The 22318-nt window shown below is 32.8% G+C and overlaps 2 protein-coding genes across 2 annotated transcripts; one reads left to right on the top strand and one right to left on the bottom strand.

Moving 5' to 3' along the window:
- The first annotated feature begins 10178 nt into the window (after positions 1-10178).
- LOC104226425 (rhamnogalacturonan I rhamnosyltransferase 1) lies at positions 10179-16236 on the top strand. The gene is made up of 8 exons (XM_009778422.2): positions 10179-10953; positions 12651-12718; positions 12880-12968; positions 13048-13210; positions 13511-13800; positions 14658-14862; positions 15253-15410; positions 15495-16236. The coding sequence occupies exons 1-8, from the start codon at positions 10692-10694 to the stop codon at positions 15766-15768; spliced, it is 1509 nt and encodes a 502-aa protein (XP_009776724.1). The 5' UTR covers positions 10179-10691; the 3' UTR covers positions 15769-16236.
- Positions 16237-16649: 413 nt separating this feature from the next.
- On the bottom strand, positions 16650-21271 carry LOC104226426 (ribulose-1,5 bisphosphate carboxylase/oxygenase large subunit N-methyltransferase, chloroplastic). The gene is made up of 6 exons (XM_009778423.2): positions 20722-21271; positions 20263-20291; positions 19150-19361; positions 18831-18956; positions 18031-18435; positions 16650-17275 (listed from the first exon to the last, which is right to left on the bottom strand). The coding sequence occupies exons 1-6, from the start codon at positions 21207-21209 to the stop codon at positions 17060-17062; spliced, it is 1476 nt and encodes a 491-aa protein (XP_009776725.1). The 5' UTR covers positions 21210-21271; the 3' UTR covers positions 16650-17059.
- Between the last annotated feature and the right edge of the window lie 1047 nt (positions 21272-22318).

The raw sequence follows: 22318 nt of genomic DNA, 5'->3' as shown, positions 1-22318 counted from the left end.
CTAACCAATTTGGACACTGACGGATTTTGACAAAACCGTATAGGGCCAAAGCAAAGTCTCAGAAGTCCATTTAATTAGGAAAGCAAGAAGTAAATTATATTTTTTATTCTTCTCAGTTATGTCTCACGTGAATTTCAATTAGAATCTCAAAGTTATAGTTTGAGATTCCTTGAAGTAGGAGGTATCTCGACAAGAAGAAGAATCAAAATACCGTATGTTGTGAATTTAAAGTGGAAGCAAAATCACCATGTGTAACTTCTAAGTGGTACCGCCAATGGGATTTATTGCCTACAAAGTTATAGTTTGGATTCTTTTCAATTAATCTTTTTACGTGAAGATCAATTGGATGTTTGTAAGAATGGGCAAAATAAATAAAGACATTTGTTACCTAAATACTTCAAGCCTAGTCTTCAAAAGTTTAAAGATCTTGACGAGTCTTGAGGTAGGAGCATTTGTAGGCATGCAAAAGTTATTGAATTTAAATTTAATAAAATAATTTGGACTATTTTAAATATATTAGTCCAAATAAAAAATTATGGGCTAATATAATTGAATCAATTATTTAAGTCTAACAATATTGATTGGGCTAGCCCATACAATTGAGCTACAAATAATGAGCCCACTTTATTATGCCCAATATATCATCTTTCCAAAGGCCCAGTTTGGTGTCATGTGTCAAATGACGTGGCACGCCACATCAAATGGAAGAGCCAATAAGACCATGTCATGTGTCAAAATGACAAGGCACGGCAAGTCACATTAAAAGGCTAATGAAATTGCGCCATGTGTGCAGGTGACATGTTCTGACCAATCAAATACGACCATGTCACACTTCAATTTGATTGGTCGTAAAGAGTTTATTCTTATCACAACTCCTCCCTTCCACAACTATAAATATGGGTCTTCATAACTCAAAAAAGACACCAGAAGTTATAAGAAGAAGCAAGAAAGAGCTCGTGGATCAAACGCTCCAAATTCCTCTACAAGTTTCAAGCTTCAAGAAATCAAGTTCAAGCTCAAGAACGAAGAACAAATCAAGGTTCAAGGAGTATGAGTTTGAAATCAAGTTCGTACTATTTGAATTCAAGATCATCGTTTGTGGCAACTAAATATAGATTCAAGATCAAGCTCGAAAGCCCTTGAAATTGAAAGTGTTCTAGTGCAAGTTGAAGTCCCAATGAACCATCAGAGACTTAGTCGACCGCCTCCCAAAATCTTCAGCAGATTCAGGTATATCTAGATGTGGTAAAACTCCTGCTCACTGAGAGGAAAGAACAAGTGGACAAGATCAGAGAAGTCACCAAGGAAACAGGTATAGATGTGGCCAAGCTTAGGATGGATATAGGATCCATAAGGTGACAAGGAATCGGGGCATTCAATTCCATGACTGCAAATATGGACAAGCTCGTCAATGATGTTGAAACCTCGTATGACTCTTTCTGCACCAAAGTGATCAACACCCTCAAGTACTTTCTGGGGAGAAATTAAGGTGTGTTCTGTGTGTTAAAGACAATATGTTTGTTTTATTTTGTGTGCTTATTTGTGCTCTGTGAATTATCCGTGCATTGGTCGGTATGGACCATTACTCTATGCCTCTGCTGAAGGCATAACTTATGTTGCCCTAGCTAGTTCACATATTATATGTATATTATTATATCTATGTTGTATCCTTGGTTTGCATTTTTCTTTCCTTTTTGATTGATGTCAAAGAGGGAGAACACTTGAAGAGTAAATCAACCAACTCAGGGGGAGCAACAATAACTTAGGGGAGCAGGCATCTCAAATTATATGAAACGGAAGTATACATGTTTACTCTCTCTTTATTGTCATCATAAAAAAGGAGGAGATTGTTACATCTAAGTTTCAATGATGACAATTATGCAAATCTTAATTCTATCTGATTTGATTGCAGGAATCAAGGCACCATCAAGGGCATCAACAATTAGGAGAGAAGATCGAAGATTTGATGATGCTAAATCAAAGGAAGTCAAGCCATCAAAAGGAAACCAAATTAGTCCCACCATCTAAGTCTCAATCAAAGGAAATCGAAGCTGCCTAACAAAGGAAATATATCAAGGGCAGCTCAAGAATATCAGGCCACTCCTCAAGGACTATATCAGAAGATTGACCAACCAAATCGAAGCCTTAGATCACTCCATGGAATGAAGACGTGAAAGAGGAAGGACATAATCGAATCCATCCCATCTATAGTACATGATTCGGAGGCACCCCTTGGGTCAAATCTCTTAGAGGATTCAGTGCCTCAATCAAGATCAATCTGCAAAAGGATTCAATGCCTTAATCAAGATCAATATGCAATGACTCTCAAACTTTGCTTTAAGAAGACCGTCAATCTCAAGAAGAAGCCTGACGCAACTGCAAACATTGTTTTCTAAGTCTCTCTAGTTCTTAACACAAATATTGTATTCCTAAGTTTACAAGTGTCACAAAAGATGGAAAGAGTTAGAACACAAAAGAGAGTTTGTATCAAAATCCAAAAATTACTGTTGATCATCGTTGGTGGTGAAGGAACTAAAACCATCATTGTTGTAATTCTTTATTAAGATCTAAGAGAACCGTTGTGACCCAAGGGAATTGGATGTAAGTACCACACCGGTACATAACCATTATAAAAATTGTTGTGTCTTGTTTAGCTTTCAATTCATCTAGTTTATCTCTGCTTGTTGCGCGAAACCTAGTCGACTAAACTTACATTTAGTCAACCAATTTTTAATAGTCCACGATTCACCCCTCTTGTACTTTCACATTAATCAACAACAACTAGCTTCTGATTTTCTGCTTTGGTATTTTACTTTGAAATGGTAGATTTAATGTTTAGCCCGAATTTATGTGTTAAATGATATAATTGTACAAAATATAATTATCAGGGGAGATCCTTGAGAAGTGTGCCTTCTCCGGAGAATTATATGGTCGAGAAAAGCCAACCTGTTGAGAAGTTTTTCCTATAGATTTAATGAAATACTACTTGTTTCATTCCAAGATATAAGAATCGTGAAATTTCGAAAAATAAATAATTTTTTTAATTTGAAAGTTAGAGTTGTGTTTGGACATAAATATTTAGAGCTGTTTTAAATTTTTGTCAGTGCTTTAAAGTAAAAATTTTGAAAAATAATTTTTTTGAAATTTTTCAAATTTCGAAATTCAACTTCAAGTGAAAAATTTTAAAAATTTTGTGGCCAAACGTTAATACCGAAAAGTGTGATTTTTTCCGAAGAAAAAGGATTTTTTTTAATGGCCAAACGGGTCAATCTCTTCTTATTTTTCAAGAGGAGTAGATTTTACTAATTTCTAATCTTAAATGACACATAAAATAACCCATCTTTTTTTATAGTAAATGTTCAAGTTAAGAAAGTCAATGAAAAATACTATGAATTGCTATTTTTCCATTTTAGCATAGATGAAAATCTTGGTTAAAGATTTCTTTCCTTAATTATTTGGAAGAGAAAAGGAACAAAATATTTATTTTGCTTATAAAGGTAAAGGTCCTTTTGGCATTACCATTAAAATGGATTTGCCTTTTCAACTAATCCTTTGATTAAGACGTTATCTCTGGCATTCTCATCCTAATATTCACACAACCAAACGTTTAAACTCACCTTTAATAGTCATCCCAATGCAACTTTTCAAGAACTTTGGGAAAATACTTGTAAAGAAAAGACTTTTTTTAAAACAATCAATCGCCAGATTTAGTAACTTTTAAATATGACATTTGAAGGGAGTCTTGGCGTAGCTGATAAAATTTTTGTCCTGTGACCAAGAGGTGATGTGTTCGAGCCGTGAAAACAATCTTTTGCAGAAATGCAGGGTAAAACTTCATACAATAGACTCTTATGGTCCGATTCTTCTCCAAATCTCGCGCATAACGGGAGTTTAGTGCACTGGGCTGCCCTTTTTAAAATATGACATTTGAAATAAATCCATAAATTGCCCAGTCTAATTTTTTTTCTTTTTCTTTTCATTTTTCATTTCCCTTTTGTGACTACATGGCAAGAATTAGGGATACAAAGGAAATTGACAATCCCCACCAAATCGATAATCCAAGTCAAACGAGAAAAAAAAAATCTGACTATGATTTGGTGTTAGAAAAAAAAATCCGACCATAATTGGTTTGGTTTGGTTTTAACTAAAAAGAATAAACCAAAATCAAACCAACCCGACATTATATGTATATAAATTTTAAAAGTATTTTATACATAAAAATAATTATTGTAATGTAATTTATAAATATTTTTAAAACTTTTTCATAGTTCTCTCTGTTAATGTATTATTTCAAGCTTGGACTTAGGATTTTTGAATGATCAAATATGTTTTATAGTCCATAAAAATTAGTAACTCAAATAAAGCCCAAAGAAAAATAAAATAAATAATAATGCTAATGAAAAAAAATTCAATTCAATACTAGGAATGACAATAGTATTGGATTTTTTTTTTAGTTTTGCATTGGTTTAGATAGTGAAAATGCATAACTTATTTTTAAGATTATTTAGTCATGTAATTAATACTTAAGAGTACTTATTAGTCGCACTTATTTTAGCATAACTTAGTACTTTCAGATTATATTTATTTTTATTATGGCTTATTAATTAGCACTATTAATTTTACGTGATTTGTTGAGTATTTTAATATAATCATGACTCATCTCATATTATTTTATATTATTTTATTGAGTAACATCTTATATAGTTTTATGCTACTAGGACTTAAGAAATATTAGAGAACAAATTATATAGTTTATGCTATGATGATTTTGTCAGAAAAAATCTGAAAAACCCGAGAAAACCGAAAAATCGAGATTGAAAAACCTGACTTTTGTTGTTTTGGTTTGGTTTATAAATTTAAAAATCCGAGTCAATTAATTTGGTTTGGTAATAAAAAAAATTCGAACCAATCCGGCCGATGTACCCCGCAATAATGATCATCCTCTCGTCCGTCTAATGCTGACTCTTTTTAGTTCACTCGGCATAATAATATCAGACATGATTGCGATCTTCTTGTATTGGCTTTTTCATGAATTTGCATAAAACAATCTTCACTTCAAAGAAACGCTTCTTCTCCCCTACCCCTCTTATACTATTGTATGACCTATTTACTATAGACTTTACTATTGTAAAATCTATTTACTATATCAAAATCAATAAATATATTGCATATAGAATTTGTTTACCTAAACATAGGTAACTAGTACTCCCTCTGGTCCATTTTAATTGATTTTTTGGCCTTGTTTTTATGGTTCACAATATTTAATTTTTTCATATATCAAGAAAGAATTAACTTTTTTTTTCAAAGTTGTCCTTGGAGTAAAGAGCCTAGGAATATTTTTTGTATTTCCAATGAACAAATTAAAGTTAATATGGTCAATTTTGTTAGTATCAATTAATACTAAAAAGGTGAAGTTATTAATATGTGTGAAAATATCCAAAAAATTAATTTAAGTGGAACGAAGGGAGTAAGTATTTTTATCTTATTAAATCATTTAACTATAATAAGTTAATGCAGTTTAATATGAACACAGATATATTTTTATCCTTTCTACTACTTCATAGTTCACACCATGCAAAAGAACATTCAATTCTACCAAACTATAACAGGGGGAAAGTTCCTTGGAAAAATCAATTAAAAGAACCTCTTACAAGAAATAAATAACTAATTGTGATCGAATTCTATTAATTTCTCTTTCTCCCTTTTATGAAAGACTTTTGTCGAAGGTGTTCGTCGATCGCTACGGTATGATATTTAGATATTTCGGTTCGGTATTTTCAGTATTCAGTTTTTTAAAATGCTATACTAATGTCGTACATAATTAAATTCAGTATGGTTCAGTTTTCCCCTTTCGATTTCGATTTATTCGGTACGGTAACTTCGGTTTGTTCGACTTAAATATTTACTAGTGTATAGAGCTATAGACTATAATATTCTTAATTAAAACACTCATAAATATAAGAATAAAAATGTTCTAAGTACTATTGATAAAAAATATCTTCAAAACCAGCAAGTATCAACCCATCTAGAGAAAAAGTACATAAAGGAATAAATTTAATCATTTAAAATGTCTTATTACTTGCTTAGAGCTAATTCCTAAACTTAAAGAATACAACAAGGACTAATTTAACAGATGCAATTCAATACACGAGAAGAAACACTCCAAAATCATAAAAGTATTACGCTAAGCTACTTGGCATCCTAGTGAATAAGAGTCAAAATCTACAGCGTACATTGTTCCTCAATTTTTCAAAAGAAGTATATAGGCATTACTACCAGCCTCAAAGAAAAGTACTATGTAACTTAGTATGTTATAGTTAACAATATGTGTTTTGTGTAACTTATTATATATATATTTCGGTACGGTATCAGTATTTTGGTATTATTTTTTTAATTACTAAATATCATATTTAATACCAATTTTTTTTTAAAAAAACTAAACCAAATATCATACTAAATACCAAAATGTCGAATACCAAATATCAAAATTTTCGATTTCGATACAATAATTCGATATTTATCAAATTATGCACAGTCCTACTTTTGTCAGTGGCTCACGTCTACATTAGGAATTTAACTGAATATATACAGTATATGCACTGAAATATATACATTTCTTTTAGTAGACAAAAAAAAAGCCTTTAGGTCTACACAAAATGTTGTAGAGTGGATTGCAAAAGTTAAAATTACAAGTTTACAATTACATTCCTTTCTGAAGGGATTTGAAACTCACAAGAAAGTGTTAACATAATTTTGAATAAGGTTACTTGTAAAAGTTTTTACTATCCTTTTGACATTAAACATTTCAGATTTTTCGAGTTCAAAATATTTCATTTAGTGCAGGAGATATATCTCAATTTATTTGAGACTATAAAACAACAAAAAAGAATCGCCTCTCTTTCTAAATTCACTCCATCAATATTCAATACCAAAGAAATATTCATAATAGAATTTAATCATTAAGGTAGGTACTATAGTACTCCCTATTTCATCAATACCAAAAGATGTTTCCATTCTATACTATGGCGAGTAAAAACACCAACAATTAGGTAATTATTAGTTATTACATTGTTAGCGTATTTACTTCATACTAGTCTTAGGGTACGCGTTTTACGCGTGTACCCATACTAATGATTACAAATTTACATACATTTAAAAAATTACTTAAATATTATCAAATAATGTGTTTGAGTTATAAATTAAGATTTTAAAAAATTATTAGTTCCTAAAAATGATGAATGCGACTCCATTTAGCTATCAATAAAGGAAGTAATCATGTTCCACTAAAGTTGCAAATGCCTTAGTGTGATTTTTAGGGCTTTTGCTGGAATATTTTATGAAAATTATTGATAATTTATTGGCCTAATACTTAAAATAAAAAACACAAAAATACTTTTATCAAGTTTCTTCAAAGATTTGAAAAATAATATAAATAAATTTTTTTAATGTTTTTTTAGAGATTTAGGAATGAGGAGTTTAGCCTATATCTCTTAAAATTTTGATATGTGATAATCTAAATTCTAAAAATGACTAATTTTAGTTAATATATTACAATAAATAATAGGAACTTGTCATTTGTTGGAGCAAATGTGTTATGAGCCAAGTTACATATTATCAATTTTATTCTTAATACAATATTATAATTGGATTTGCTTTATTTTTCTGGTTGCTTTTAGGACCAATGTTTTTTCTATAAAAATAAATTTATGTACCCTAATTAAGAGTTTGTCAATTTGATTTTTTTTCCTTATATGATGAATTTAGAAAATAATGGAATATGATTCTTTTGCTAGTTAGTTATATAATTTAGTCACTTAATTATTAATTATCAACATTAACAAAAATAATTTATTCTTTATTGATTCAAATTCTTAAAGCTCGTCTCATGGTATAAACATTTATCTATAATTATAATTTTATTCAATATGAATTTTGTGTTCAAAAGGATAAAAAACTAACATAATCATATGCCACTTTTGAATCTTTATATTTGCAGATAATTAGTAGTATTGCTTTTTGCCAACTACTTTTCTAATCTCTCTTTCTTCCAAACTCTTTGTATCTTTTATAATCTACATACAGTTGCTTGTTCTAATTGTTAATTGTAGTTTTCAAATATAATGTAAAAAATATTATTTAGGTGAAAAGTAGCCCAAATTTGTTATGCAAATGTATTATGGTTCATATATATAGTTCAAAGGTAACATGTAAAGAATTACAGTTATAATACATTGTCCAAATAAATAAATAATTCATATTAGGTAATTACGATATTAAATAATTTTAAAGTCATAAATTGAGATTTATTACATAGTACAAAAAAAAAGAATGATTTAATAAATAAAACTTTAATTAATTTTGAAAAAGGAATAACTTTCTTAAGTATTAACTATTATTTTTATAAAATTAGCACATTACAGTTATGTTATATTTTTCTAAATAAATAAATAATTTATATTATATGATTAGAGTAATAACTGATTTTTGATTCCTATTTAAAAGTTCTTACATAAGATGTTAGTTTAGATTTGTGTATGTGAATTCAATAAGATTTGTGAAACTTCAATATAATCAAAACTTTATCAATGTAATTACTGTTACTATAAAAGATTATCTTCCTCTATCTATAGCTGCACTGCACGTTCGAGTTTTTCTTCATCAACCTCTGTTCCATTTAGTTCTCCTTGCTCTGCTTCTCACAATCAAAGCAATGATTAAATAAACAAACTTTTAGTAGTTGATTTGGAAAAAAGGGATAACTTTTTAAAGTGTTTGCCATTATTCCACGTATAAAATTTGCACCATTTAACATTTATACATGACACAAGTTTGCTTGGTATTATATTTTGTCGTCCTACATATTGTTACAACTTCCACAAATACTAAACATGGAAAGATAATATTACTTATTTAAAGTTCTAAATATTAGGATTTGTCCAAATAAGGAAAAGTTTAATAAATAAAATTTTATTTGATTTAGAAGTCCTAAATATTAGGAAAATAATTAAAATTACAATTTTGTCCTAGAGAATTGAAAAAGCGAATAATATTTCGCTAAGGGCATTCGTGCTTTTAATATAGTATAGATATAGATAGATAAGGAAATTATTCATAAATTTACATGCCTTTTATTTTAGTCTTTTTTTAATAGTGGATTACAAAATGATTAACCTCTCACGTGTCATTCTAAAATCTTTAAATTCCATACACCAAACCACGCACTATCTGGCGTGATATAGGTCAAAGGGAATCTTTCTTTCTCTTTTGTTTATTTAAGTGGAAATTGTTTATTTAAGATGAAAGAGAATTCAGAATTGAAGGTTGATTAATTTAATCACAAGTTCAAGCTTGATTTGATTTATAAACTAAAACAATTTATTGCTGTTATTATTATTTGTTGGACCAAGGAAGCTTTGATTTAGTGATTATCAAGTTAGTAAATTATACTCCCTCTGTTTTAAATATCTATCGTGATTTTAAAAAATAGTTGCACAAATTATTTATTATTTTAAAAGTTTAAGACAAAATTAATTATATTTTTTTATTTTATCCTTAATAGTAATTATTTTTGAAGATGGAGATAACACATAAATAGAGTAAATATTCAATAAAGAGAGATCATAAATAAGAATAAAATAGTCTAATATCCCTCCTAATTAATATTTTCTTAAAAGGCGTGTAAAAGAGAAATACGATAAATAATTTGAGACGGAGGGAGTAGATGTTTAGATTCAGTCCTTGTTCAAGAGTGCATTTGTATTCAACTTACATATTACTCCATCGTTTCAGTTTATACGTATTTTATTTGACTAAATACGAAATTTAAAAATATAAATAAGACTTTTGAATCTTAAAATTTAAACTAAGTATATGTAAAACATGCCAAAAATATGCATTGAATGTTTTGCTCAAACACACCATGTCGTTCCTATAAAAATAAAATATTTACGATAAAATGAAAAAATTAGAATTAAAAATTTACTAAATATAAAAATATGATTATCTGGACTAGACTAAAATGGAAGTGTTAATTTACATAAAATATTTAAGAGTACATTTATTGGGTAAAAAATTCAAAGCTAAATAGTTAATTTATTGTTTCTTTCTTGATATATTCTGAGATCTCCCATCTCTGCCATTCTCTTTCTTATTAGATCCCTGCAACGAAACCTGAAGACAGATACAGTATTATTTTTTTTTAAAATCTTTTTACAGAGAAGAAAACTTTCAATAAGAAGATCGCAAAGGAAAATTCATTTAAAGCAATATTGACTCTTGTCCCTACTACACCTTTCTTCTTCTGCTGCATTCTTAAAAACTTAAATTTACTTAATTTCATCACCGCTTCTCATCTTTTACTTCATTCATATATTTCCCATTTTCCCATTTCTTGATTTTTATCCAAAGTTCAGAATTTTTTCCCCATATTGGGTTATTTTTCTTTTTTCATTTTGGGTCTTGAATCTTTTAGCCAATCTGGGTAGGAATTTCCCATTTCTTGGTTTTGCTCCAAAGTTCAAATCTTTGCCATATTGGGTCTTCAAAAGTTCAATTTTTTTCATTTGGGTGTTGAATCTTTTAGTTAATCTGGGCCAAGAATTTACCATTTTCCAATGTGGTTAAAGTTTTGATGCAATTGTGTATTATTATCACATGCATGGGAAGATTTGAGGGGTGTGATGATTTGAGAAATGGAGGTTAGATCTGAGAGTGAGGTACATATTAGAAGTGAAAAAGTACCATTACAACAAGGGCAAGTGATACAGAGAACAAGATTAAAAGTTTGGTTTATAAGGGTTTGTTCCAGCATTTTGATATGGACATGTTTGGTTCAGCTTATTGCTGTTTGGGAACTTTATCATCCCCGTTTGTTTTCTGGTTTTACTGGATATACTAAGCTCTCTCTTCATGTTGAAGAGACTTTGCCTTCTCCTTTGCCTCTTCTTCCAGCTAGTGAGTTTCCATGTGCTTGAATCTGTATCAGTTTTATGATTTTTCATTAGTCTTTAATTAGTTAATTAATGTCATTGAAGTATGTCGCAAACTTGTTTGGGACTGAGGCATAGTTGTTGTTGTCGTTGTAGTGCCATTGTAGTATGTGATCTGTTTGCTGTATATTAGGTTAGTTGTAATTCATTAGCTAAAAACTGAATACCAAAGAAAGCAAATGATTCTAATGGGCGAATGCCTACTAGTTGGGATTAGGACATAGTAGTAGTAGTAGTAGTTGTTGTTGTTGTTGTTGTTGTTGTTGTTGTTGTTATGCTTGTATGAGGTTTGGTATTTGCCAAGAGACTTTTTAGTCTAGTTAGAGACATATTATTTGAGGTTTACAGGACTGTTAGTTTTAGAGAACCCCTAATTTGCCTAAAAAGTCAAAGGTTTAGTATTTGAATGAAGTGGACCGAAATAGAGCGGAATGAACCCCAACTAGTTTGAGATTGATTGATCGATTGAGATAGACTAACGCAAAATAAGAAAAAGAAAAGCAGGAGAGGAAACCTGAGCGTGGTTTTCCTAAGCTTGAGATCTGTCGATTTGGAGATCATAACATTGCAGCTCTGTAATCTAGAGACTACTACTACTACTACCAATGTGATGGTCAATAGTCAATTTGTCTTCCCTTTTAGTTTTATCACTATGGTGTCCAAATGCCAGCATAAAGGTTTTTAGTTAGAATTAGGTAGAGTTTAAATTTGCTTCTGAATATCTTCTTTTTGTTCCAAATTGGTATCCATTTAATGATGTATTTCCCTCTGGTAATTGGTTTACTTTGGATAGATGCAATTAAATTTCTGTAATCTAGGTCCTGTAATCTTGAGACTTGCTGCTGTAACCATTCTGAAAAATGGAACCATTATACTAAATATATTCGGAAAAGCTAATGAAGTCACCACATCTGAAATATCTAACCTTAAACTCATGTTCCTCGACTGACTTAGCATAGATCCAATGAGTGACTTCGCGCGCCAGAATATATGTATTTTTCCCATTTAAAAGAAATATATTCTGATAAGCTAATGAAGTCACTCATTGGATCTATGCTAAGTCAGTCGAGGAACAATCAATTGAATTAGTAGGAAGCAATTTCTAGAGTTTAAAACAAAAAGACATTGTGTTCCCTTGAAGGAAAGGCGAGAAAGGGACTGGATGAAAGACTTTCTTCTCTAATCCTCTCTGTAGCATTCCTTATTACAGCTCTCTTTTTTTAAGACATTGAATTTTCTTAATTCAAAATAGAGTGAAAAGTCTGATAATCTTCTCATTTTCCCAGGGTTAATCGTCTAGCATGAGTCGTGAAAGTATAAACACAAATTTTCTGAAGTTCTTGAGCAAATTAATGCTGCTAAAAGAAATGTCTCAACAGTAAGGAAGTAATAAAAAGAGAAAAAGAAATGTCTCAACCATAAGGAGCTAGATGTGAACATACTTTTAGGATGATTTAGTGCCGTTTTGCATCAATTAAAGATTTACTTAATTATCCAAAAGAAATTCATTTTTGCCATTGTACTAACTGAAGATTTAGTGACCAAAAGTACCATCACCCAGTCTCATAGGTGTAACATATTAATAGGAACTGTATCTTTCTTTGAGTTCCAAATTCTTCGTCATCTAACATACATAAAACGTTGATACATGATATTATGCAGGAAATTATACAAATAATGGGTTTCTTCAAGTGTCCTGCAATGGTGGCTTGAATCAAATGCGTGCAGCCGTTAGTATTTGTTCCTTCCGCTTTTTCTTTATACATTAATATTAAATTCAAATGGCTAGGAAGTTGGGAACTCTGGAAACTGTATTCAAACTAAAGTAGGCTTCCATAATTTCAATTCATACTCCTAATCTGTAAATAATTCCTCCATTTTTTGAGTGTAGATCTGTGACATGGTGACTGTTGCACGGCTTCTGAATCTAACTTTGGTTGTCCCGGAGCTTGATAAAACATCATTCTGGGCAGATCCTAGGTAATTCTAGTGTTATGTAGTTGTATTTCCTTGACCTATTGCTTCGTGTTTTATAATAGCTTGTAACATTTCCTGGCAGCAATTTTGATGATATTTTTGATGTGAGACATTTCATTGCTTCACTAAGAGATGAAGTTCGGATAATAAAGAGATTGCCAAAGAGGTTCAGCAGGAGATATGGATACCAACCACTAGTAATGCCTCCTGTTAGCTGGTCAAATGAAAAATACTACTTGCAACAGGTTTATCTACTTGTTTATGCAATACAACTTTATCATATTATCAATTCATGACTGTGGACATTGTCATTTTTACTTAGAAGACTAGTGCTTAAATCATAAAGTTTTGGCGCGATACATCTCAACATGCAAAGTACCATTGTGTTTGCTGTATGTAATTTCATGTACTGCTTTTGATATAGGAATCAGTCTGTATACAGTGATTCTAATACTTTGACAATTGGATATTTCTCCTCTGTTGCAATTTATGCATCAGCTACATTTGTTTATCCTGCCCTAATGCATTTGGACTACACAATGCAGATTCTGCCTCTCTTCAGCAAGCATCAAGTGATACATTTCAACAAGACAGATACTAGACTAGCAAACAATGGGATGCCTCCTGAGCTTCAAAAACTCAGATGTCGGGTGAATTTTCAGGCACTGAAATTCACTCCAGAGATTGAGGCTTTGGGAGAAAAATTAGTACGTATGCTTCAGGCAAGAGGACCATTTGTAGCATTGCATCTAAGATATGAGATGGATATGTTGGCATTCTCTGGTTGCACTCATGGTTGCACTGAAGAGGAAGCTGAGGAGCTCAAACGATTAAGGTGATAATCTAAGAATGACTTTTGTATTTTAGTTTTATTCTCTTTTTTCTTTTTTCAAAATCACGTGAAACGAAGTTGTCTAAAAAGACCTATAATCGCTTAGAATCTTAGAAATCCGTGCAGCCTTAGCACCGATTCTAAGTGAAACCAAGTAGTTAGAGGCCTAGTTGGTTGGTACGCTTAACATTAAATCTGGTGATTTTCAAGTGTCTCTTTAGTGTGTTTAAAGATTTGTATGTCAGCAGAAATTTGTACAGAGCCTCAAGTGTTAAGAGGGATCCCTAATTTGTTGTAAAAGGCTAATTGTTGAGTATTGGAATGAGAGGAATATTGAGGATTCGCATGTCCGTTGCCATCTACTATTGGATTGAGGCATAGTTCTTGTTCTTTCAAGATCACTTTGTGCAAAATATAATTCTGCCTAAACCGCTTATTCGAACCAGGCACAAAGAGGGAAAACACGGGTGGTATTTTACGATTTCCCTATGCACAGACTTACAATAAGACCAACAGCCGGATCAAATTTCACTATATAAGGACCTGTCTAGTATCAAAGATTTGATCCCAACTTGTCGGCTTACTTGCTTTTGGTGTTTGTTGATTGAGACGATGTTGCAACATTTATGTAACTCCATGTAATTTTTCAGTATATGGGCCCCGACAGCTAAACTGCAGCTTGATGGTAGCAGTAGTGCTAATGAATTTGATGTTTAACATTGTTGAATGATTTAATGGTTTCTCTTGGTTCTCCCGCTCCGACCAATACAATTTTCTCTATTTCACCTTTTCGTCTTGACCAATGCGGAAATCTGTTGTCTATATAGTAAAATCCATTCTGGTTCCCATTGTTTCCTCAGGTATGCATTCCCATGGTGGAAGGAGAAAGAGATTATATCTGACGAGAGGAGATCTCAGGGCTTGTGTCCCCTCACCCCAGAGGAGGCAGCTTTGATTCTGCAAGCATTGGGTTTTGAAAAAGACGTACAAATATATATTGCATCTGGTGACATTTACGGAGGTGAAAGGAGGCTTGCTGCTTTGAGAGCTGCCTTCCCAAAGATTGTAAGTGATTAGTGCTCCTCTACTCTGATTGTGTCCTTTGCCTCGACATCTAAACTACCAATCTTAGTGCTGTTACTTAAAACATTTATCAATAACTTGCTGCCTGTAATAGGTAAAAGGTGCCTTAACCAACATTTTTTATAATCTATTGCATGTATTCTATTGTTCATTGACAGCGCAACATGCTTTGAGACATTTGAACTTACAAATGTGGAATTTGATCTATATATTGGAAAATCTTCGACGTGTTCTACTGCCAGCTTTTATGGCTGAGGACTTCATTGCGGCTAATCTTTCCATCTAAAACTGGAAACTGTTAGCTGATTATTCTTTTATCTATCAGCATGGTATGTGATTGATATAAGCTTTAATTTTATGTTCAAATATCAGGTGAAAAAGGAAATGCTGCTTGATCCTGGGGAGTTACGGCAGTTCCAGAATCATTCATCTCAGATGGCAGCCCTCGATTTTATAGTGTCAACTGCTAGTAATGTATTTGTTCCTACTTACGATGGGAACATGGCTAAAGTTGTTGAAGGTCATCGTAGGTACATATTACCTACTGTGCTGTTAATGATTCTGTTACGTTAACAACTATTATGTCAAAGGATTCCTGAATAGATCCGTTGCAGGTATCTTGGTTTTAGAAAAACCATTCGATTGGATCGCAAAAGACTTGTACAACTGTTAGATATGCATCAGAATGGAACACTTCCATGGGATGAGTTTACAACTGCAGTCCGGCAGTCACATGAGGGAAGAATGGGACAGCCGACTCGTCGCAAAGTTATTGCAGATAAACCAAAAGAAGAAGATTATTTCTATGCAAATCCACAGGAGTGTCTGTGCGAGAGTGCAGGATGTGATGACTTGTTAGGCCCTGATAATTCAACTGCAGTCCGATAAAATATGCAATTCAGAGCACGTCTTGGATGGACTTTTAGTCCATAGTTATGCGACAGGCATTTCGTGAAGAAAGCAAAACGAAAAGCGTAACATTGTTGAGTATACACACTCGAGATCCGTTAGCAAAAGGCCAGAATGCGGCCTTTGGTCATCGGGCATGTTGGAGTGGTGTTTTTCTTAGATTGGTAGTTTATAACTGGAAGAAGCAACAGAAAAAAATGAAGAAACCAATTGTGTCATACTTGTCAAAAAGAAAAGAAAGTGTCATGTTAATGTGTTCATTCATTTTGTTCATATGTATTTGCTTTCTTCAACAAGTTGAACTGTGCTGATTGTCACATGATACCACAATTATTTACAGGAAGATAACCCTTGTTACATTTAAAATGCTCTGATTTGTGGAGCAAAGAGTGTAACAGTTTGAATATTTATCTTAATGTCATGCCCAAAAGGGGTACTTGAAGCAAATCTATTTTGTGTACTGAGAAATCTGATAGCTTGGTTGAGTTTGATACTTCGATGACCATAGATTATCAGTTCTAGTGCATCTTCTTCTGTTTGAAAGTGAGAGGAAGTAGCAAATTTATATAGTACATAACATATGCGAGCTTTACATGGATAATTTGGTAGTAATTTCAAAAGAAAGAACTGACCACATCGAAAATTTGCGCAAGGTTTTCGAGACCTCATCTGGATAGGAAAAAGGGAGATTTTTGTCGTTTGTGGATTACTCAGATAAAATACGCTCCTGTCAAATATAAAGTAGAGGGAGGAGAACTGGAAGAGAGAAGGAAAAGAGCAAAATATTGACAAGTCCAATAGGGGAAGAACGGCTAACGCGTTGACTGCCTTTGATACTAGAAAAAAAAAAACCCAAGAGGTCTAACCTAACCCCAAGCAACTGATTGTGTAAATATCTTTTACATTGCTATGCATAAAATGTGAAATCTTCAGAAAGTAACAACTTTAGATGTGAGACCCAATGGGAAGATAATGGTGGCCTCAATCAAAGGTTTCAGTTGCTTAGATTAATCTTAAACACAATAAGACTAAATCCTTGAAATAATCTGATGATTGATGTTGTCTCTTGAACTCTTCTCCTTCTGATGCTTGAGGATTTCACAAGAGGATAATATAGAACTGCTCTTTCATTATTTACATCAGACAAAAGCAAACTCTGAAGTCCAAGCCATAATAACTCAACTAGACTGATCATAAGATCAGCAGACGTGTCCTTACTCTAAAAGGGCAGCGCGGTGCACAAAGCATCCCGCATTCAACAGAAGTGTCCTTACTTTGGCTCCCAAAATATGATATCTCCTTGCTCTCCAACAAGACCAAGATCTTTAAGCCTCCTTTCCCCATAATATTCTAATTCATCTAGTTCCAGTTCCCTTTCCCTAAAGATATCGTCGATTTGTTTCAATACCTTCTTCTCCCCTAATCTTATCCCAACTGCTATCTGAAGCCTTGTACTGAGGTTTCCTTCCTCCATCAGTTTCTCATCCTGCAATACAGTGTTCAATGCCGGAAATAAAATCACATGTACTACATAGTGGAAAAATAAAGCGGTTTATTCATAGCATTTAGTAGAATAGTTTGCGGTAGGTGAAAATGAAACATGCACGACCAAGATATAGTAGGACAAGTTTCAATGCAATCAGTGGCGGAGCCTGGATTTTCACTAAAGGGGGTCAGAATATAAATAAGTAAACCCATGAAGAAGCCAAGGGGATGTCAATATGTAGTATATATACAGTTAGAACTCTCTATAACTACCCATCCTTTATTAACAACACTTCACTATAACGGCCAAGTTTTCTTTGGAACCAATTTTTCATATTGTGTTTTAATATATGTTCTCTATAACAACGCATCACTATAGTACCAAAAAAATGGCGAAACAGACAAGACTGTTATAGGGAGGTTTGACTGAACATAAAAAATATATTTTACCTAGCTACACTGTGTATTTTTCCGACAAAGGGGTGTGTACATGTGGCTCTACCACTGAATGCAATGCAACTCAACTGATACTTCTAATGATGTAAATTTACCTCTTCAATTGTGGAATGATAGCCAGAAAGTGCAGATTTCCAGGCATCTCGTACGACTTTACATATGAGCTCCTCATATGTAAATATATAAAAAAAAAAATTACCTAGCTACACAGTGTATATTTCCAACAAAGGGGTGTGTACATGTGACTCTACCGCTGAATGCAATGCAACTCAACTGATACTTCTAATGATGTAAATTTACCTCTTCAATTGTGGTCTGATAGCCAGAAAGTGCAGATTTGCATGCATCTCGTACGACTTTACATATGAGCTCCTCATTTGCTCTGCTGACAGGCAACCCAAGATGACCCCAAACGGAGTTTCTGAAAATTGATTCTAGTAGGAAAGCGTCAGTTCCGCCTAGGGCAACCAGCCTCAGATATGGAATCATAGTAGGAGGGAGAGATTGTCCAATCTTTATGTCAAAGTAAGCAGTTTCTCCTATGTCATTTGTCTCTGCTATATCCAGCTTGTCTCCATAAAACTCGTCAGACTCTGATATTTCTAATGTTAACGTAAACGCATCACGAGCTGAACTTGGTTCGATGAAGCCATAGTCAAGCGCCATATCAGCATTACTTTTGTTCAGGTCGTATTGGATGAAAAGCTGTCAAATCACCACATCTATATAAGTGAGCTGTAGCAATTAGATGAACCAACAACAACTGCTACATAACACATGCAATTACGAGGCAGGAAGTAATGAATATTAGTTTTCACAATATGTTAGTTTTTCCATAGCGCAACTAGTAAAGTTGCTGTCATATGACCAGGACGTCACGGGTTTGAGCTGTGGAAACAACCTCTTGCAGAAATGCAGGATAAGGCTGCGTACAGTAGACCCCTGTCCGGCCCTTCCCTGGACCCCGCGCATAGCGGAAGCTTAGTGCACCGGGCTGTTGTTACAATGTTAGCTTTTCGATGAACAACAAGCAGAGTAACTTGTCCTGCTAGTTGATTTGTCAAGTGAAGAGAGTTTTTGAATTTTGAAGAACTCCTTACCTGGTCTCCAGCTTTAAGTTTCAATGGACTTCTTAAAGAAAATAACAAATCCCACGAGAACAGACCGGCTGGTCCCCTAACTTCATGCGCGTGATCTTCTGTTGTCACTCTGGCATTGTGGTTTGTCTGACAATTAAACCATTTATATAACATTATTCACCAATTGATTTATAGCCAAAAAGTATGATGATATGCAATATCCAAAGATAACTTTAACAAACAAAGAAACTCTGTTAACTGTTCTCGGTCTTAATTGATACTCGTCTGTAAGTAGTTGTTCATCACTATCTAAGTGATTTTCATTTACCTAGAATCTTACCAGGTCAGCAAAGGGGACGAGAATAAGATTTTGATTCCGAAGACGGGAAAATGCCCTTGATCTGAGTATTCCAAATGCCCAGAAGAAATCATCCAAAGTTATAGGAAAAGGGAAAAGCTGCTTGTTACGAAGTATGACTTCTTCTTCCACTTTTTGAAATTCATTTTGCACATAATCTTTCACACTCAGCGTCGTGCTTAACAGTTGAGTCCCTGCAAACATTGCATGACAAACAAATTAATTAAAAATACCCGAAAAAACCTTAATTCTCATTTGGCGAAACAAGAAGAAACTCATTTCTTATCTAAGAGCCGTTTCACCTTCATTTAGAGACAATGTCATCCCATTCTACATACTGATTATGGAGTATAATCAAGAAAATCATGTAACTATCCTATATAAAGGCATACCAATTTCTCTAACGAAGTCATACGAGATCTCAGTTTCATAGGTCACAGGAAAACCATCAACTAGCCTACAACATAATACAAGATTGCAACCAAAGCTGCAAAGCAAAAACCAATTTCAAGGGATTATGTAACCAAATAATAACAACTCTCGATACTCCATAATTCTAAGACGATAACAATAATAAAACAATGAGTGTGAGCGTTGATGCAATGGTAGAGTTTCTCTTTGGTAGCGGGAAGGTCACGGGTTTAAGGCATGAAAACAAACTCCCATGGAAATGCAAGGGAAGACCGCGAGTACTTTGTCACAAAGTGTTCCTTTAGTATTGAAACAAGAGTTTAAGCTTTACCCACTGATTGTGCAAGAGATATTTACACAATCAGGTTATTTATAAGGTCATCATAGGTAAATCTCGGAGAAAAAGGGTAGCCCAGTGCACAAAGCATTCCGCATTCATGCAGGGTCCGGGGGAATAGCCGCACTCAAGAGGGTGTGATGAGTAAATCTCCAAAATAAACATTACATAATTAGTAACCTGGTAAAAATGATAACTAACATGCTATCACACGCTAAACTTAACTACATTGATAATGTAAAAATTCTTTATATTGTTAGTGTATATAACTTAACTCTATAAAACAGTGAACATAAATATCTCCAATTTTCTTGTAAATAGCATTTTGTACAAAGAAACCAAATTACCTTGAATCTCAGAGAGCTCCTCTTCAGACCTGCACTGGAATAACATACAAAGCAACCTTCATCAGCAACATAACTTCCAAATACAACAGTATTTATTATTAAAAAAAAATAACAAACTCAGTGTAATCTTACGAATGGGGTTTGGGGAGGGTAGTGAGGAGGGGAGTGTGTATGCAAACCTTACTCCTACCTTTAGGAGGTTATTTTTGGTAGACCTTGGCTCAGGAAAAAGATAAAAGGAAGGGGCATCAACAAGCAAACCAATCAGAAAACCGAAGCGAAAATAAAGACTAAGACTAAGTAATGCCATCGGAAAACCGGAATGAAAGCAACAACAAGCAATAACAGAAGTCTAGGAATACGAAAATACACGACTTACGTAAACTTATATACTAAAACTACTGTTACAAACAAGGACAAAAATTATTATAAAAAAATAAAAATTAAAGGCAAACCCACCAATATATAGTAGAATCAGTAGACTTTGGAAGAACATCCATATAATATTTCCACTTGGAATCATCTCTCCATTTTTCTCTAAGCAAGAAAAGTGCAACAGAAATCCAAGGTTTCAATCCACTACAAACATTACCAATTTCAGATTCAGCAACTGCATCTGGATTAATCCAAAATCTTTTAGGAACTTCTAAAACAGTTTCACCTTTAGCTATATCTCTTTTAGCAACAAGTCCTAAACCTTCTGGTACAATTCCTGGCTTTACCGGTGTCTTTGCTGTTACAACCCCTTCTTTACATAGCCACTGCCAAAATGTTTGAACTGGTTCTGGTATTTTTGGGTCAAGTTCTGTTAATTGAAGTGAATTTATCAAGATTGGTTTTTGGTAAGTGTAACAAGTTTGATATTGCTTTGTTCTTGATTTTGTGGTTTTGAGGGGACAGAGGAATGAAGAAGAAGGTAAAGGGTGTACAGAGAAAACTGAAGCCATTTTTCTGGTTAGCTTTGGTTCCAGTGAGTGTTTGTTAAAGACACTGGCTTTACAGTTGCCAGATTTCCAGATGAGGTTGTCATACAGTTAACACTTTTTTTTTTTTTTTTTTTTGTTGCCAATTTGCGGAAATTCAGTCAAACTAGGTGACATTATTTTCCTTAAACCAACTAATAGTGCGTTTGGCTAAATCCCGAAAATCAGCTTATTTTAAAATAATTTATTTTTATTTTAAAATATAATTTTTATACTTTTGGGAGAAGTAATTTGTATTTGGCTAATTAATTTGAAAAATACTTTTGACCAGCAATTACTGTTTAGCGAACCTTTTTAAAAAATACTTCTAAGTATATTATCTCTTAGATAATTCTCAAAAAGTACTTTTTGGAAGAAATTATTTTTTTTTCCAGCTTCTCAAAAGTAACTTCTACTTCTATTCAAAAACACTTTTGTGCTTCTAAAAACTTGGCTAAACACCTGAAAGTACTTTTGACAAAAAGAAGAAGAAGAACTTTGCCAAAAAAAAAGAAGCTTGGCTATAAGCAAGGAGCATTTTTCTCAATTTTTTCATCCATTGTTTTCGTTGAACAATATTAATATGAGTTTTAATTTTTATACATTAACAATATAAGATTTTTTTTTACATTATCAAGACATATAAAATATTATTACAAGTATATTTTTCCATTATAAGAAGAATTGGTAACCTGAAAAATAAGACAAACAAACTACTATAATAGTTAAATTGTATTACTCATTACACTATTTATCGTAAATAAGCTAAATCATAATAATAAATGCATCGTCTCCCTTTCTGGATTTTACCTTTTGAATTCATGCCACCAAAAAACTCTTCCGTTTATTTGTTTTTTTTTTTTTTCCATTAATGTGTGCCTGATTAGAAAGTTTAAGAATTCTCTACGGATACAACCCACGATAAGGAAAAATGAAAGTGTATATTCTGCTTACAACTAGTAAAGTGAGGTTACAGGTAATGTATTCGAATTAAGAACAACATTGGTACTAAATGTATCCTTAATATATTAGGGTTATGTATTTCCATTCTAACATTATAATTGCAATTCTTGTATTTTCCATATCAGTTCGCT

Source organism: Nicotiana sylvestris, chromosome 10 (assembly GCF_000393655.2).
Source record: "Nicotiana sylvestris chromosome 10, ASM39365v2, whole genome shotgun sequence".
Taxonomy (NCBI): Eukaryota; Viridiplantae; Streptophyta; class Magnoliopsida; order Solanales; family Solanaceae; genus Nicotiana; species Nicotiana sylvestris.
The sequence above is the reverse complement of the archived record's forward strand: the minus strand, read 5'-3'. Positions and strand labels throughout refer to the sequence as shown.